This window comes from Schistocerca americana, chromosome X (genome assembly GCF_021461395.2).
Source record: "Schistocerca americana isolate TAMUIC-IGC-003095 chromosome X, iqSchAmer2.1, whole genome shotgun sequence".
Taxonomy (NCBI): Eukaryota; Metazoa; Arthropoda; class Insecta; order Orthoptera; family Acrididae; genus Schistocerca; species Schistocerca americana.
In genome coordinates this window covers 282,969,736-282,987,290 of record NC_060130.1, presented here as the reverse complement: position 1 = coordinate 282,987,290, position 17,555 = coordinate 282,969,736, and the positions used below count along the sequence as shown (strand labels likewise).

The window sequence follows — 17,555 nt, the reverse complement described above, 5'->3', positions numbered from 1 at the left end:
TCCTGTGGTCCTTCTGAAGAAGTAGTATGGCACATGGCATTTGCATGGACTACAGATGACTGAACAAAATCACAAAGAAAGATGTTTATCGCATTATGACATCCTAGTCTGCATGAAAGGAGCAACATATTTCTCAATCATGGACTTGCACGCACGCTACTGGCAAATAAATGAGACTGACTGGGAAATAACTGCCTTCATAACTCCTGATGGTGTCTGTGATTTCAAAGTTACGGCATTTGGACTATGTAATACTTCAGCCATGTTCAGGTGCATGATGAACAACCTGCTTTGATCCCTTAATTAGACATTGTGTCTTGGGTATCTGGCTGACACTCATTTCTTCACAGACATTTGAAGAACATTTCAGCCACCTGACAACTACGCTGAAGTGTGTTCAGATTGCAGGCCACTGCCTCAATAAAAAAAACCATGTCTCTTCACTGCTCAAGTAAAAAAAAAAAAAAAATCTTGAGGCACCTAGTGAATGATGATGGAGTCCATCCTGATCCTGGGAAAATAAGAACATCTTTGAATATGCTTGTAGGACTTGTGATTCATAAAGAACTTCCATAGTAAGACACATCCCTTGCAAGAACTACTACTAACATCTTCTCCGGCCCTAGCAATTGTTGATGAGAATGCTGACACTGAACTTCACACTGATGCTATTGGTTATGCGATAGGTGCAGTTTTAGTGCAATATCAAGAAAGTACTGGCAAGTTGATATCTTACACTTCCAGAGTACTCTCCAAGTCTGACATCTATACTGCCCTATGACTAAAAAAGAGTGCCTTGCAGTTGTTTGGATCATCAACAATTTCTGTCTGTATGTATTTGTCAAACTATTTACTGTTGCGATGAACCATCGTTCTCTATACTGGCTGACTAGCCTGAAGGATCTGTTGCATTGACTAGTGAGATGGGCACTGAGGCTTGAAGAGTTCAACATCACAGTGAGACATGAAAGTGGATGCAAACACAAAGACATTGACTGACTTTCATGGAATCCTTTGGTGAAACAAAGCAACGTGGATGCTATGTCAGTCACCACTGCATTAACCAACACCGCTGCTGAACAGAAGGAAGATCCAGCACTGCTGAAAAACCACAGAAGCCTTGGAGGAAGAGGAACCAACCAGGGGGCAATTCCAACTAATTAACAGAAGATGGTATCAGAGGAAATATGATGTAAAGGGGAGAAATAATTGATCATCATTCCAGCTCATCTATGCCCAACTATCCTGAAATATTTCCACACTTATCCAACATATGGTCACCTGAGATTCATGAAGACTCTAGACAGAATCAGAGACAGGTATTGTTTACAAGGTCTCTACCAATCCACAAGACACTACACAAGCCACTGACAGAAGCACATGCCACAATCGGCTTCGGGGCATCTGGTACCAATTCTGCCTGCAGCAAAATCATTCCACCAAATTGGAATCATTCTCTTTGGGAGATCCTGAAGTTGATACACGTGAATTGATGAATAATAGTCTGCACTGAGTACCTCAACCAGTATGTTGTCACCAAAGCTGTGCTGACTGCTGAAGCTCTGGAAATTGGGAAGTTCCTTGTAGGAGACATCATTCTGAAGCACAGAGCACCTTGTGTGATGATTGATTGTGGAAAACCTTCTCAATGGAGACTCATATCATGAGTAATTTTGCACTGTGATGTCAACCACATGATAACAACAGACTACCAACCACAGATGAATGGCATCACAGAACATTTTAACCCTTAACTGATGTGGTTGGAAATTTTAACGCTAAATGTGTTGCGGAATCCTGAGAACTCTGAAACAAAAAAAGTTTATCGGCTCTGGTAGTATTTTCTTGGTGGTTGTTTTGCTATGTATACTTAATCAATGACATATAAGGAAACAAACTTTTTTCCTTTACAACCAATTTAGAAACAAACTAAAGTGAAAAAAAATCTGAAAGTAAAGATATTACAAAAATAAACATAGTCTCTCTGTTTTATCTTTTCTCCAAGGAAAAAACTACCAAATAAAAGCTTTTTTATTCAATACACATTCAGTGAGGTCTAAACTATAATAAAAGAGCATACATTTACTGCTATAGGAAAACTGTAAAATATTGACAAGTCCAAACATGCACATAAAAAAAGAGATAATATTTAGGAGTCTTCTAGATCTGCTGTGCACTGAACACACAATTTTCAGCTTCCACTTTCAGTAACCTGCATCTCATCATCATCATCATCATCATCATCATCATCATCAGATTCACCGCCAGAAAGTTTAATTGCTGTTTAGTGATCACTTGGAATAGCATTTTCAATGGTAACATTGTTCACAGGATCAACATCTTGACCTGAATAGTCAGCACCACATTCCTCAATCCATCTTAGTACACATTCCTTAAAGTTAGGATCTGTAGTGTTAACTTTTTTGGATTTGTGGACATATTCGCTAAAGTGAAAATATTACGCTAACTGCATTGCAGATTCCTGGGGTGTCTAAATTCATTGTTTACAGTGTTTGTCTTGCTAACAGACATCAGTCACCTGAGTATGTGATATGTCTCTCCACCATATGAAGGTACTGAACTACCTGATCAACAAATACAGAATTTAGTACAACTTCATACTTCCCTGGGGTCCCAAAGTGGCACTGCAATTCCAGTTAATGGTTAATAAGATGATGGAAGATATGCTACCTATGTATGGTCATGTCCAACACAGAGGTTGGAATACAATACTGCCTGTCATGAAATTCGCTTATAATATAACGAACCAAGCTTCACATCGTTCTTTCTGCTGCAGGGTTGCGAGGCCAAAATGACATTGCACAAAATGTTCATATTTAAACCAGATAATACTCAGGATGGGTACATGAGACACTTTATGACTAGAACAGAAGGAGCAAGACAATTGACTTGCACACGGATCCTGGACACCCAGAAGAAAGAGCAAGCGAGCTAAACACCAAGCAGCAGGCAGTGAAATACAGCCTGGAACACTTGGTATGGATTTCTATGCCTGTGTGGAAAGCCGGACTATCCTAAAAATTACTGAGTCATGAAATTTATTTGCAGCTGTGAATATGAACCACCTACAGCTGTATAATAGAATGACGACAATGAAAATTTGTCGGTGGACTGGGAGTTGAATTCAGATTTCCTCCTTTATGTAAGCAGTTGTCTTAACTGCTAAGGTTTTCTGAGCATGAATCATGGCCAGAACTAGACCTCCATATGCCTTCATCTATTATCTCATACCTGTACTCTTACATTCCATTAATGCTATTCCTGTACAAGTGAGACAGTGTATTTGTAATTTGCAGGTCCAGTATCAGCCAATAAATATGACATTGCACTGCCTGTGTTGTGAAAAAGTGTGATGCAATATATAGGAGCTGCAATTTCATAAAACTTACTAAAGTACTACTTCAGACTTTATTGTATTATCTGTCTCTTGTCAGATGTCTTATACAAAATTGAGGATTATGACCTTTCATCCAGAAGATTAAAGTGCAGAGACATTGTCCACATCTGTATGAACCCCTAGTATAGTACTGAGGCATAAATTGATGATGGGGGCTTCTTGGTCATTGGAACTGAAGACTCACTTGGCAATTGTGAAGCTTCAATGGGAGGGGATCATCATAATGAAGAGGATGCAACAACTTGATCTGACGAGGATCCTCCAGTGTTGCCATACAGAGGACCATTGCCAAGATCTAGATCCAGGGTGCTGTAGTCAGTTCCGATGAGATCTTCTGAAACAGTGGGTCGCTCTCTCACCAAGAGAGGGAGCAGTAGTGGAAATCAGTATAAAGGCATGGATATTTGTAGGAAAATTAACATTGTCGGCTGTAATAATTGTGCACAGAGTAATTGCAATAGTATGAGATCCAGTAATGCAGTATACTGACAAATGCAGTCAAATAGTGTCCCATTTGATGTCAGTAGTACAGTGTATAATAATGTCAAAGATTCATATGGTAGAGGGTGGAAGTCAGTATAAAGGCAGTCAGCTCTGCGTGGTGGTAGTATGTGCATCTGTTCCATTACTGCAGATAGAATACAGACACCATTAGTGACAGTGCATGTTGTGTACATAAATCAGAATTGTGACAATGTCACCTAGAAAACAGTTTCCATGAGATTAAAAAGCAAAAACTGGTGCGTACCAGGACATGGGACTCTCTAATCATCAAATCACCAATAAATTGAACTCTTCAAGTACAGTGACTGAATTTCATTAGATTGGGCACAAAATATGTACACAGTCCAAAATATGAGTTAAGTAGAAAATTATATGAGAAATTGAAGCAGCTCCTTTTGCACAAAGAAAGGGCCACAAATCATTATTCTTCTTAACTTGTTGCTGATTTATAGTTGTGAGTAACTGCCAGACGTGTGACAAATTGTGTTGAATAACAAACATCTTGAATTCAAGAAAAGACTGCATAAACCTGCTCTAACACTCAGGTGTAAACAGGATACACTGGAGCTTGCTGAAAAACATATGTCATGGACTTCAGAATGGGATAATGTGATCTTCAGTGATGAGAAGAAGATTAATTTAGATGGGCTGAATGGATTTCAGTTTTATTGGCATGATCTGAGAACAGGGCAGCAGGTAAGAATTAGCATAAATTTTGGTGGTGGAAGTGTTATGATTTGAGCAGCCTTCTGCACTAAAGGTAAATCACACACTGCTTGGCTGAACACTACAATGAACTCTAACATGTACACTGAGGTGCTACAGACAGAACTGATTAGAATGTATGAGGACCTAGGGAATGAAAGTCTAATGTTTCATAGAGGCAAAGCATCTGTGCATGTTTCTGTTACACCCAAAAGTGCTTTGAAGCTAAAGATATTGATATCTTATCCTGACCTGCACGTAGCCTGGATATGAATCCCCTGTAAAACTGCTGGGGAATATTTGGAAGGCTTGTTTATTGCAGTGGAAGACAATTTGAAGCCATAAGTGAGCTGAAAGATGCAATAAGAGAAATGCGGGTGACAATTTCACTGTAAGAATTACGAACCCTAACAAAATCAATGATGAGAATTTTTGTGGTAATGAGGAAGAACGAAGGTTGTACAAAGTACTAACAGTGCAATAACATAACAGTACACTGAGTGCCTTTGCACAAATTTCCATTCAGGAAATGCAAATGCCTTATTCTATTACTCATGTTATGAAAGAAACTACACTCCTGGAAATGGAAAAAAGAACACATTGACACCGGTGTGTCAGACCCACCATACTTGCTCCGGACACTGCGAGAGGGCTGTACAAGCAATGATCACACGCACGGCACAGCGGACACACCAGGAACCGCGGTGTTGGCCGTCGAATGGCGCTAGCTACGCAGCATTTGTGCACCGCCGCCGTCAGTGTCAGCCAGTTTGCCGTGGCATACGGAGCTCCATCACAGTCTTTAACACTGGTAGCATGCCGCGACAGCGTGGACGTGAACCGTATGTGCAGTTGACGGACTTTGAGTGAGGGCGTATAGTGGGCATGCTGGAGGCCGGGTGGACGTACCGCCGAATTGCTCAACACGTGGGGCGTGAGGTCTCCACAGTACATCGATGTTGTCGCCAGTGGTCGGCGGAAGGTGCACGTGCCCGTCGACCTGGGACCGGACCGCAGCGACGCACGGATGCACGCCAAGACCGTAGGATCCTATGCAGTGCCGTAGGGGACCGCACCGCCACTTCCCAGCAAATTAGGGACACTGTTGCTCCTGGGGTATCGGCGAGGACCATTCGCAACCGTCTCCATGAAGCTGGGCTACGGTCCCACACACCGTTAGGCCGTCTTCCGCTCACGCCCCAACATCGTGCAGCCTGCCTCCAGTGGTGTCGCGACAGGCGTGAATGGAGGGACGAATGGAGACGTGTCGTCTTCAGTGACGAGAGTCGCTTCTGCCTTGGTGCCAACAATGGTCGTATGCGTGTTTGGCGCCGTGCAGGTGAGCGCCACAATCAGGACTGCATACGACCGAGGCACACAGGGCCAACACCCGGCATCATGGTGTGGGGAGCGATCTCCTACACTGGCCGTACACCACTGGTGATCGTCGAGGGGACACTGAATAGTGCACGGTACATCCAAACCGTCATCGAACCCATCGTTCTACTATTCCTAGACCGGCAAGGGAACTTGCTGTTCCAACAGGACAATGCACGTCCGCATGTATCCCGTGCCACCCAACGTGCTCTAGAAGGTGTAAGTCAACTACCCTGGCCAGCAAGATCTCCGGATCTGTCCCCCATTGAGCATGTTTGGGACTGGATGAAGCATCGTCTCACGCGGTCTGCACGTCCAGCACGAACGCTGGTCCAACTGAGGCGCCAGGTGGAAATGGCATGGCAAGCCGTTCCACAGGACTACATCCAGCATCTCTATGATCGTCTCCATGGGAGAATAGCAGCTTGCATTGCTGCGAAAGGTGGATATACACTGTACTAGTGCCGACATTGTGCATGCTCTGTTGCCTGTGTCTATGTGCCTGTGGTTCTGTCAGTGTGATCATGTGATGTATCTGACCCCAGGAATGTGTCAATAAAGTTTCCCCTTCCTGGGACAATGAATTCACGGTGTTCTTATTTCAATTTCCAGGAGTGTATGTAAATCCATCACCACTGCTTATGCCTTATATGTGTCTACTACTTTCATAATAAATTCCATATTGTATGCTGCAGACATTGTACTACTACTTTTGTAAGAACCCTGTCCTCATAGTGATTTCCAATAATGTATGCCGTGAGCAGTGGTGCATGCAGTGTCAGTGTCACTGACTTGCTCTGACCCCAAGCAGTTATATAGTGTTTACTTCTGGAATATTCAATCTTTGTATAAATAGCACTACTTTCCACAAAAGAGTTTAGTTCTGTTCTGGTTATGTGTTGGTGTTTACAATAAACCTGTCTTCAGTGTTAAATGTTGTACTTCACTGATGATACTGGTTTTAGATTTGGGCTTGCGTGTGGTTATGATGTGACAATATATACAAGTCGACAGACAGTAAATGATAACACTAACATAGAAAGCTGCATGATGGCTGCAGCAAGGTCACTATATGGCATGATCATTTCCATGATTACTCTTACATGTGAGGTGAAAGGATATGCCAGTGACAGGACTGATTAGGCAACATTACTTGGAGCCTTGGGACACAACCCTCATTCACTTCTTTCAAAGAGATATAACTTTTAAAGAAATGGTTGAAAATTGGTTGGATAGAAAGCTACCATTTTTTAAAGGACAGACTGTATGAAAAATTATGCAGAAGAGTGTCCTTATTTCAAACCCTGCCCTAGTGTTTACATACAGGAACAGTGGAACAGTGACATACACTGACCAACCAGAATATTATGACCACTGACCAACCATCAATGTAAACCCATCCAGGTCACAGTAGCATCACCTGGTGAGGAATGGCTGCTAGTCAGAACATGCACGGCACAGGCAGTATCAGTGGGTGTGCTGTCCATATGTAAAATGGGCAAGGTGTGCAATCTATCCGAGTTTGACCGAGGGCGGACTGTGATAGCCCAGAGGCTCAGCAGAAACATTTCAGAAACTGCATGTCTTGTCGGGTGTTCAAGGGGTGCTTTGGTGAGTGACTTCAACACTTGGTGAAAACAAAGAGAAACTACATTCAGATGTCATGTGTTGGGCAGCCACCCCTCATTACAGATGTTGGATGTTGTATGTTGGGCAGACTGATAAAACAGGACAGGCAGTGGACTGTGGCGGAACTAACATCAGACTTTAATGGTGGGCAGAGTGCAAGTGTGTCTGAAAACAGAGTGCACTGCACACTCCTGATGATGGGCCTCCACAACCAATGACCCATGCATGTGGCAATGTTAACATCACAACATTGGCAACTATAACTGAAATGGGCATGTGACCATTATCAGCATTAAACATTGGCACAGTGGCAGAGTGTTACATGGTGTGATGGATCCTGATACCTTCTTCATCGTGCCAATGGGAGGATGCAAATCCATCGTCTTATAGGGGAGCAGTGCCTCCACCACTGTACCATGGGAAAGAGACAAGTTGGTGGCAGCTCCATTATGCTCTGGGGAACATTCATGTGAGCATCATCCTTGGGTCTAGTGGAACTCGTGCAAGGCATCATGATGTCCAAGAAGTACTATACTTCGGTTGCAGACTATGTACACCTCTTCATGATGATAATGTTTCCCAATGACAGTGGCATTTTTCAACAAGATAATGCACCACCTCACAAGGCCGGGAATGGGATGGTGTGGTTCAAGGATCACAGCGACAACTTCCAGTTGATGTGCTGACCTCCCAACTCAGCAGATATGAACCCGATCAAACACATCTGTGACGTAATTGAATGTGGCATAAGAGCTCCTCGCCACTCTCCCTGGAATTTATGGGAATTATGTGACTTGTGTGTGCTGATGTGGTGCCAGATACCTTCAGCGACCTACAAAGGCCTCATTGCTTCCATGCCATGACACATTGCTGCTGTTATCCATGCCAAAGGTGAACATACTGGCTATTATGTAGGTGGTCACAATGTTCTGTCTGATCAGTGTAAGATGAGATCATGCTCCTTCGTTACAGATATTTGGTATGTTTGTGGTATATGTCATTGAAGATCTATTTAAGAATGAGATGAGGAGGATACTTTTTGTCTGAAGACATTGGCAGGGCTTTCTGCATATCTACATCACTCAAAATTTCTGCAATGTGAGTAGACAGTTTTCTTTATAATACTGTCTGCTTCCATACATAATTGAATAGTGTGCAAATTATAAACTACTATGGATAGAAAAAGATCTTTAAAACTACTTACAGGCCGTAAATCTGCCTCATTTGTGTAATCAGTTGGTGTGCGTGCTACTTTTACACTTCCAGATGAAGAAGAGCACTGGAACCATTAAAAAGAAATGACTTAAATTGAATTCAGTTAAATAAATGTGTGAAGATTAAATATTAGGTGAAACTTATTGAGACACATTTAAAATTTATCACTTTCTCAGTTGTTTATAGTTATGCACCACTAAACTTTACTCAAATCATTATAGACAGTTAGCAAAATTATACATGAAGAGACACAAGGGTTTGATGTAAAGGAGATATAATTTATATCTTAACTTGAAGTGGGCATTTAGTTATTTAGTCTGCCTAAGTCATAATCCCTGTTTATCTCTGGTAGGTATAATGTAGCAAGAACACAACATTATAATAACTTCTCTTACTGAGTTTAGAACTGATACTGAAAGAATTTGTTGTTGAAACACCATAAATAATAGTAAAATATGATTTGTTAACTGCCTTACTTCCATTTCTAGGTAATTCCTTAAGGATGCAAAACAGGACATTTGGAAATTGCCACAGAAATGTGAAGGCTATATTCTAATATGGCAACAGTTTTTGTACAAAAGAGTGAGGGGGGGGGGGGGGGAGGGGAGGGAGGGAGGGAGGGGGAGGGGCAGAGGAGGGAGGGGGAGAGAGAGGGGAGAGAGAGAGAGAGAGAGAGAGAGAGAGAGAGAGAGAGAGAGAGAGAGAATGTCAGTTTGGTAAGTCTTTATGTTTAGTTTACTCACATTAACATTATTAGGAAAGAGAGGAAACTTTGAGACTCAGTTTCACCTGGTAATAACATAGTAAGAATTCCAATTTTTCGATCAATGCAAACTGAAGGAGTAAAAATCAGCCACAAAATCCAGTTTACAGCTTTATTTTTTACAACTTCATCAGCATAAGTGGTTTGGAAAACTAAGGGAGTTCGATACTACCGTACAAAACTAATAGCATAGTTCAATGGAACAATAAGATAAATCAAAAAATTATCCTGATACCATACAATATTCACAGTAGTCACTAAACATTTGAACTGCTAATGTGACAGTATTCTAATATTATTCAACAACAATTTGCTTCTCAACAGTAATTATTAATGGAACAGAACTATCCCTATAATACTGTCATAAGTGCATTGGTAGTGTGCTCTTGAACTGTATTGCATGAATTAATCAAAGGTCCTTTAATTAATTGGTAGTTCCCTGGAAAAGGTTGCTGTTTATTGTTCATAAATCTACCAGAACTTACTGGTGGAAAAAGATCAGTCCAATAAATTTGTGTTGCACTAATCACATGCTCTGCTCATGTCTTTTTCATCATTTAGAGGCTCTCAGTGTTGCTGATGAGGATTTTCAAAACTCCAACAACTACTTTCCTGCGAATTCATGTAATCATATAAATGTAGCCACAATTTGTCAGAAAAACGGACACATCAGGATCAGCCTCTCGATTATGCACACATTATAACAGCTAGTTGCACTACTGACACTGAGCAACAGTATCTGTATTGGTCAGTCAATTCATTGCAGTTACTTTGCAGGGTTTCATTTTGCTTTGTGCACTGCTCTGTTAGCAGCTGCTACTAACACAACTGTCTGAAGTGCTAAGTGGCATCCAGCTTGCCTTTCAATTCCTTCTGAGGCACTCCTAACATGTCTGGTTGGTTTTAACTGATACCATTCTGGCAAAGCCCACCCTCACTGCACTGGATGAACCACTTACATTGTCTGTGAAACATTCTGTATTGTAGCTATATTTGACCCAGAAGTTTAATAATTTTCTCCATTTACTTAAATATATGAGATAATACTTCATCAACATTTGTTTGACTTAGAGAAAAATTTGTACTTACATCAGGCTGGTTTGCTGTCCTGTTGTTTTGATTAGAACATCTGAAACAAGGAAAATTTCAAATTCTTATGTAATGGTCAGAAATACAGTAACCAGATATTTCCAGTAGTACTTAAATAGCACTATCACAAGAATATATATTTAGGATATGTGGAAAATGTAATTATAATGAGTGCACTTTTATGCAATATAATGAGTAATGGAGATGGATCTCTTTTATTCTTACTAGGTGATACACTATGTTGATTATATCTGACAAGTAAAAACTTTGTGCTGGACTGGGATATGAACCTTTAAAGTCTACCTTTTGTTGTCACTCTTCTTCATTCATTCCAGATTTCATAGAGGCTCTCCTTACATGCTGTGGGACTGGTATCTTTAAATAGAATGGTAGTGTACACTTTGCCAAGAGTAAAAGAATTTCATCTCTGTTACAGCTCCGAGACTGTTGCTAAGTCAACCATTCCACTATATCTGTTCTCCTGGAGGTGACTCAAAACAGTAGAGCACGTCTGCATCCACATGCATACTTTGTAAGCCACCACGTGGTGCACAGCAGAGTGTACCTTGTACCACTACTTGGCATTCCTACTCACATGTTGATCAAAACTACCAGCAACAATATCTAGCTGCACGCTACCAAATTGCTTCAATGTCTTCCTTCAATCTGATCTAGTGGGAAACCTAAAAACTCTCACAGTACTCGATAATGTGTTGAACTAGTGTTCTATGCACTGTCTCCATTACAGATGACCTGCACTTTCCTAGAATTCTTCCAATAAACCAAACTCAACAATTCGTCTTCCCTACTACAGTCCTAATTTGCTCACTCCATTTCTTATCATTTCGCAACATTATGAACAGATGTCAATATGAGTGTGCCACGCAGCACACTACTAATATTATATTCGAACATTATGGGATTGCTTTTTTATTCTGATCTGCATTAACTTACATTTCTACATTTAGATCTAACTGCCACTCATCATAACAATTAGAAATCCTGTCTAAATCATCCTGTCTCCTCCTACAGACACTCAGCAATGACACTTTCCCGTCCATTACAGCATAATCAACAGTCACAGACTGCTGTGCACCCTATTCTTCACACCATTTATGTATATAAAAAAGAAAAGCTGGCATATCATACTTTTCTATGGCACTCCTGACTATGCCCTTGTGTCTGATGAGCACCTGCAGTTCTTTTATCCTTCTTATACAGGAGCCAGCTGCTTGAGACTTTGGGCCGGGTGAGAGATTCACATTACATGCAAGCTAAGCAAGGAGCTGTAACGTTACACATCTGTAGGCAAGCTAATCAGCTACCTAGAATTGCTATGAGATAAGATGTATTTTGTGTATGGCTGAACGCTAGTGGGCCCAGATCTCAGGGCACTCCACAGTGACTTCGGCTTCCCGCTAGGTGACTGATATGAGTGTGTCCGGGTACAAAGAATAGCAGCATCACTGGAAATGGGAAAAATCTCAAAGCTGGGAATCTTCACAGCTGTTACTCATATAGCCTTTGTGCAGGAGATTGGAGATTGTCTAAGCAATGGCGGGCTTTGAGACAAACTGAAAGATGGCTTCTTACAGCTCTCTGAGAGTCTGTAACAATTTACAATCAAATATTAATGAAAATCTGAATAAATAGGTGCTTCCACAAAGATGAGGTGCATCCCATCCAATGACAGCAGTATTCCAAAATCTTTAAAACTACAGAAGTTAATATTTCATAGTGAATAAATATTTGCACAATGAACCTCTAGATTAACAACTTTTGAATGCTTCATGCGATTTCCACTTACAATATCTCAGATGATAGGATTGTCCTAAAGCTATGTATCTGTAACTGTGTTATGTATACATAACGTTAGCAACAACCCCGGACGGTGCACAAGTCCCACCCAATCACCCCCCTCCACACCAATCCATATCCTAAGCTCCGCCCATGGTCTGCCGCATGTTCCAGCATCAAAGTTGTTCGTATCACAGATATGCCAGTTATAACAAGGGAGAAAATCAGTAGTTAGTATGAAATACAGTTTTTCCGGTACCATTGTGAAAAGAATTAGAAATATGTTCATTGAATATGCGAGTTAAAAAATCATCAGTAAGAAAGAAAAATAAAAATGGTATCCACACTGTCTTTTTTATTTCATGAGCTTTCATCTGCACTATATCAAAAACTCTGATATTTGTTGACTGCAGTGAGCTCAAATTTCCGTCACCTCGCGTAGTGTAAGAAATTCTGATGGGAAATATTAATTGGTAGTATCACCAAGGATGCTGTCCATTATCTCGATTGTCTAAAGTCAATGTTGTGCATAAACAAGGTAAAGTCGATGTCTTGGTTTGTTTCTGATTACCCCATTAAGACTACAGAATATAAGAGTGGGATAATGTAGAAATGGATAATGCAAGCAGTCAGATATTTATACAGTGACATTCTTCATTAATATTTGCCTGTGTAATGGGTGAATTTTTACTTGTGAACTCTTCTGACTGCTTGCTTATAGCAGACACGAGATTATTTTGAGTTCTTCTTCAGTGTTTGAGAGCTTTAGAGCTGCCTATTGTTAAACATATGTACATAATTTCATTAGTGTCATTCCAACACATCTTGTCGTACTTTAATGTCTGTTAGATATCAGGTTTGACAGCAGTTGGCCACAACAGTCAAGATTAGGTACCTTGTGTATGATAACTTTATTGAGAGTGCATATCTATGTTTCATTGTGACAGAATTACACAAACTGCTAAGAAGTACTAACAGCACAACACTGCTAGTACGAACAACCATGGTAAAACAAAAAACAACGAACAAAAACACGACAGCAACGAGGACTACCAAAGATCATATTGATGCGCTCTTGGTTGGTGTGGCGGGGGGTAGGTGTGGAGGGGGGTAAATGGGCGGGGCTTGTGCAAATGTCCGGGGCTGTCACTAATGTTTCTTTATGTATTGATCTACAATATCTTTTACATCTTTTTCATTATGCAAATGTTTGTCAGAACACTGTATTCTCTACATTTTCACAGCAAGCAAGCATAGCTTGAGCACCTTACATATTGTGAGAAGGATGCCAATCACCATATAGTGGAGATGCTGAGTCGCAGGTAAGCAAAACAAAAAGCCTCTCACAATTATAGCTTTTGGCCATTAAGGCCTTCATCAACAGTAAGACACACATGCACACACACTCATGCAAATGCACCTCACACATATGACTGCAGTCTCAGGCAACTGAAACCACACAGCTACATTCCATCCTGGATTTGCACCTTACATAGTGTTATATTTGTTTTTTAATTTAATGAATAGTTTACTATTTTGCCAGTAACTTTATTTAAATGTCGATTACAAGATATTAAAAAACTGTGCTAATTTAATAGTGGTCAATGGCCTGTGTTAGCAGACACCACAATTGGAAAGAGTTCCAGAAGATGTTTATGTCAGGCAGGCATAAATAACTGTTTAAGCAGTTTTTAGCAACAATCTGTTATCACTTAACACAAGCGCACTAGTGCAAGAATGCTGGCTTATTTATTAATGAACAAACATTTTTTTTATAAGTACTGTGAATAACCTAAGTGTAACTGAAAGTTTATGATATTTTTTTATTTAAATATTGTTGTAACATATTAGTTTAGTCAAGGAGGTGGTCATTTTGAATCAAATCAAGTCTGTAGAGCTTAAGGATGACATATTTTTGGTGGAGATGGCCTTCAGCCAATGGAAAAGCAAATATTAGCGGAACACTATGGGGTCAAGTGAAGACTGGGACTTCTTGAGTGAAGAGCTCAAGGGAGCAATTTTGGAAACTTTGTGGTAAGTTCTGGAAGAAGGTAGACCTGCCTACAGTAACATGTGCCATTCAGTCATATAGGTTGCTGTTTCTGGGTGGCGAATGGATGCTAACAATACTCTAACTTTTGAAGGTATTTCATATTTCGAAAGGTCTGAATGTGCTCCAGAGTAGGACTAACTTTTGCTGCTTGATTTACAGAACTAAGAACAGACAGAGTATGAGTTATTATTCTTCAAATTGCATGTGTTAATTTGTGAATCATCATATTGAACTGTTTTGAGCTGGTGAATATTTTGGGTATTGTGATTATGAAATGGACTTGATTTTCATTTATCTTTGATGTCTGTTTAATTTGGTGATTTTCCTACCATTCTTCTAACACTCTCAACATAACTTTACAGCATTTGATTGGTTGGTTGGTTTAAAAGGGGGGTGGGGAGGGACCAAACTGCAAGGTCAATGGTCCTTTGTTCTGATTAAAATAATTCCACAAGGATGGGAGCAAAATAATCGAGACATACAAAACACAGCTAGAAGAAAGGAGAAAACCACAAGAATGACAGAAGGGCAACAAACACTAAAATGGAAAAAATCGGACAAGAAAATCAGAGAGACGCAAGAAACATGTAGAAGAGATCAAAACAAAAGAGGATATTACTATGGCTGGCTCACCATGAGAATAAAAACGAGAAATCAGCCACTCTGCAACACGTTAAAACCTCCATCCTAAAAGCACTAGGGTGGAGGACATAGAGGGACAAAGGACATTGTTTCTGTCGCAGAAACAATTGTGCTAGTCCCCTGCTCAACCATCGCATCGATGTTACAGTGTGGGGGAGATTTAGCGGTGACAGCAGAGGTGAAAGTTCCCCAGTCTGCCTTGATCAATGTCCATCTGGGCAGATGTCCGTGTGCCTGACGTCTGGGCAGTGACAAGAAGATGGGGAAGCGGTCACTACCACACAGGGCATCATGTGCTCTCCAGTGAATAGAGGGGAGAAGTCCTAGGCTGCAAATTGATAAATCAATGGCCAAGTAACTACCATGAGCCACGCTGAAATGTGTGGCGGCCCCAGTATTTAAGAGGCAGAGGTCGAATTGCAACAGTAAAGTCTCGACATCTCTGCCTCTGCCAGTAAGCATGGTACCACCCCACAAGGGGTTATGGGCATTAAAATGTCCCACAAGTAGGAAAGGTTTAGGGAGTTGATCAATCAGTGCAGCTAATACATTCAGCAATACTGCACCATCTGGAGAAAGATATACATTGCAGGCAGTTATTTTCTGTGTTGTCCTCACCCTGACAGCCACAGCTTCAAGAGGGGTTTGAAGGGGCACACGTTCAGTACAGACCGAGTTTAGGACATAAACGCAAACTCCACCTGACACTTGATTATAGTCGCTACGGTTCCTGTAATATCCCTTACAGCTGCGGAGGGCAGGGGTCCGCATTGCTGGGAACCAGGTTTCCTGAAGGGCAATCCAGATAGAAGGTGTAAAGCTTAACAGCTGCTGTAGCTCAGCCAGGCGGTGGAAAAAACCACTGCATTTCCACTGGAGGATGACATCGTGAGACTAGTAAGGCATGGAACACTCAATGAGGCAAGTTTATGCCTCAGAGTCACCTGCTGCCACTGATTTCATGCATGAGCAGTCTATGTCCATTGCGTCTGAGAGTCAGGCAAGATCTAGGTCCTCAGCAGACTCCAAATTCTCCACCGCATCCTCAGAAGCAGAGCTTGTAGGTAGTGGTGGTGTGGGTGCCAACGCAATTTCCTTGGTCTTAGGGGTTTTCTTTTTGGATTTCTCTCGCTGCTCCTTGGGTTTCCCTAGCTGGGAGGACTTCACTGGCTCGGTCTCAGGGACTGAGGATGAGCGTGAAGCCCTACGACCAGCTGCTTTTGGGCTCTTCAGCCAAAGGTGGGTGTTGTCTTTCCCACTAGAGGAAACCTGAAAGTGAGTGTCCCAAGGGACCCCTTCCTAGCGAGAGAAGCCGAAGAAGACTTACGCTTCTCCAGCTTAGAAGTGGGCACGAACGTCCTCGATGGTTGGGGGGTGTTGCTCCCGAAGTAGGTGTTGCAGTAGCAACAGGGAGGGAAATGCCCCCCACCATCAAGGGGGCAGGTGGAGTCTGACAGCTCTGAGAGCCAACTGTATGCAGAGAAATGGAAGATGGTAGAACTGTTGTCACAGCGGTGGCATAGGTTAATGTCATATGCACAAGACGTAGCCTCTCATATTTTCTCTTAGCCTCAGTGTAGGTCAGTCGGTCCAGGGTCTTGTACTCCATTATTTTCCTTTCTTTCTAGAGAATCCTGCAGTCAGGTGAGCAAAGCGAATGGTGCTCTCCGCAGCTGACCCAGATGGAAGGCGGGGCACATGGAGTATTGGGATGTGATGGGCATCTGCAGTCTCGGCATGTGACGTTGGAAGTACAGCGAGAAGACATATGGCCGAAGTTCCAGCACTTAAAGCACGGCATCGGGGGAGAGATACCGGGCTTTACATCACACTGGTAGACCACCACCTTGACCTTCTTGGGCAATGTACCATCCTCAATAGCCAAGATGAAGGCACCGGTGGCAACTTGATTATCGTTCGGACCTCAGTGGACACGCCAGACGAAATGTACACCTACCTGCTCTAAATTGGCATGCAGCTCATCGTCGGACTGCAAAAGAAGGTCTCTGTGGAATATGATACCACCATATTTAAGCTCTTATGGGGCATGATGGTTACAGAAACATCCCCCAGCTTGTCACAAGCGAGTAACTCCCATGACTGGGCAGATAATGCTGTTTTGATCAAGACTGATCCAGATCTCATTTTGGACAAGCCCTCCACCTACCCGAACTTGTCCTCTAAATGCTCAACAAAAAACTGAGGCTTCATTGTCATGAAAGATTCCCCATGAGCTCTCGAACATACAAGGTACCGGGGCGAATAAGATCCGCTGCCATCCTCAGCCTGACATTTCTCCCATGGTGTGGCCAGGGAGGGGAACAATTTGGAGTCATACTTCTGTGTGTTGAATTGAGCTTGTG

General features: G+C 41.8%; 1 protein-coding gene across 1 annotated transcript in view; it reads right to left on the bottom strand.

Moving 5' to 3' along the window:
- LOC124555650 overlaps positions 1-17,555 on the bottom strand; it is a 302,716-nt gene that overhangs the window by 68,227 nt on the left and 216,934 nt on the right. The window contains exons 7-8 of the mRNA XM_047129634.1: positions 10,701-10,740; positions 8,838-8,912 (exon numbers count right to left, since the gene is read on the bottom strand). Of these exons, the coding sequence (XP_046985590.1) occupies positions 8,838-8,912; positions 10,701-10,740 (115 nt within the window). The remainder of the gene's footprint in view (positions 1-8,837; positions 8,913-10,700; positions 10,741-17,555) is intronic.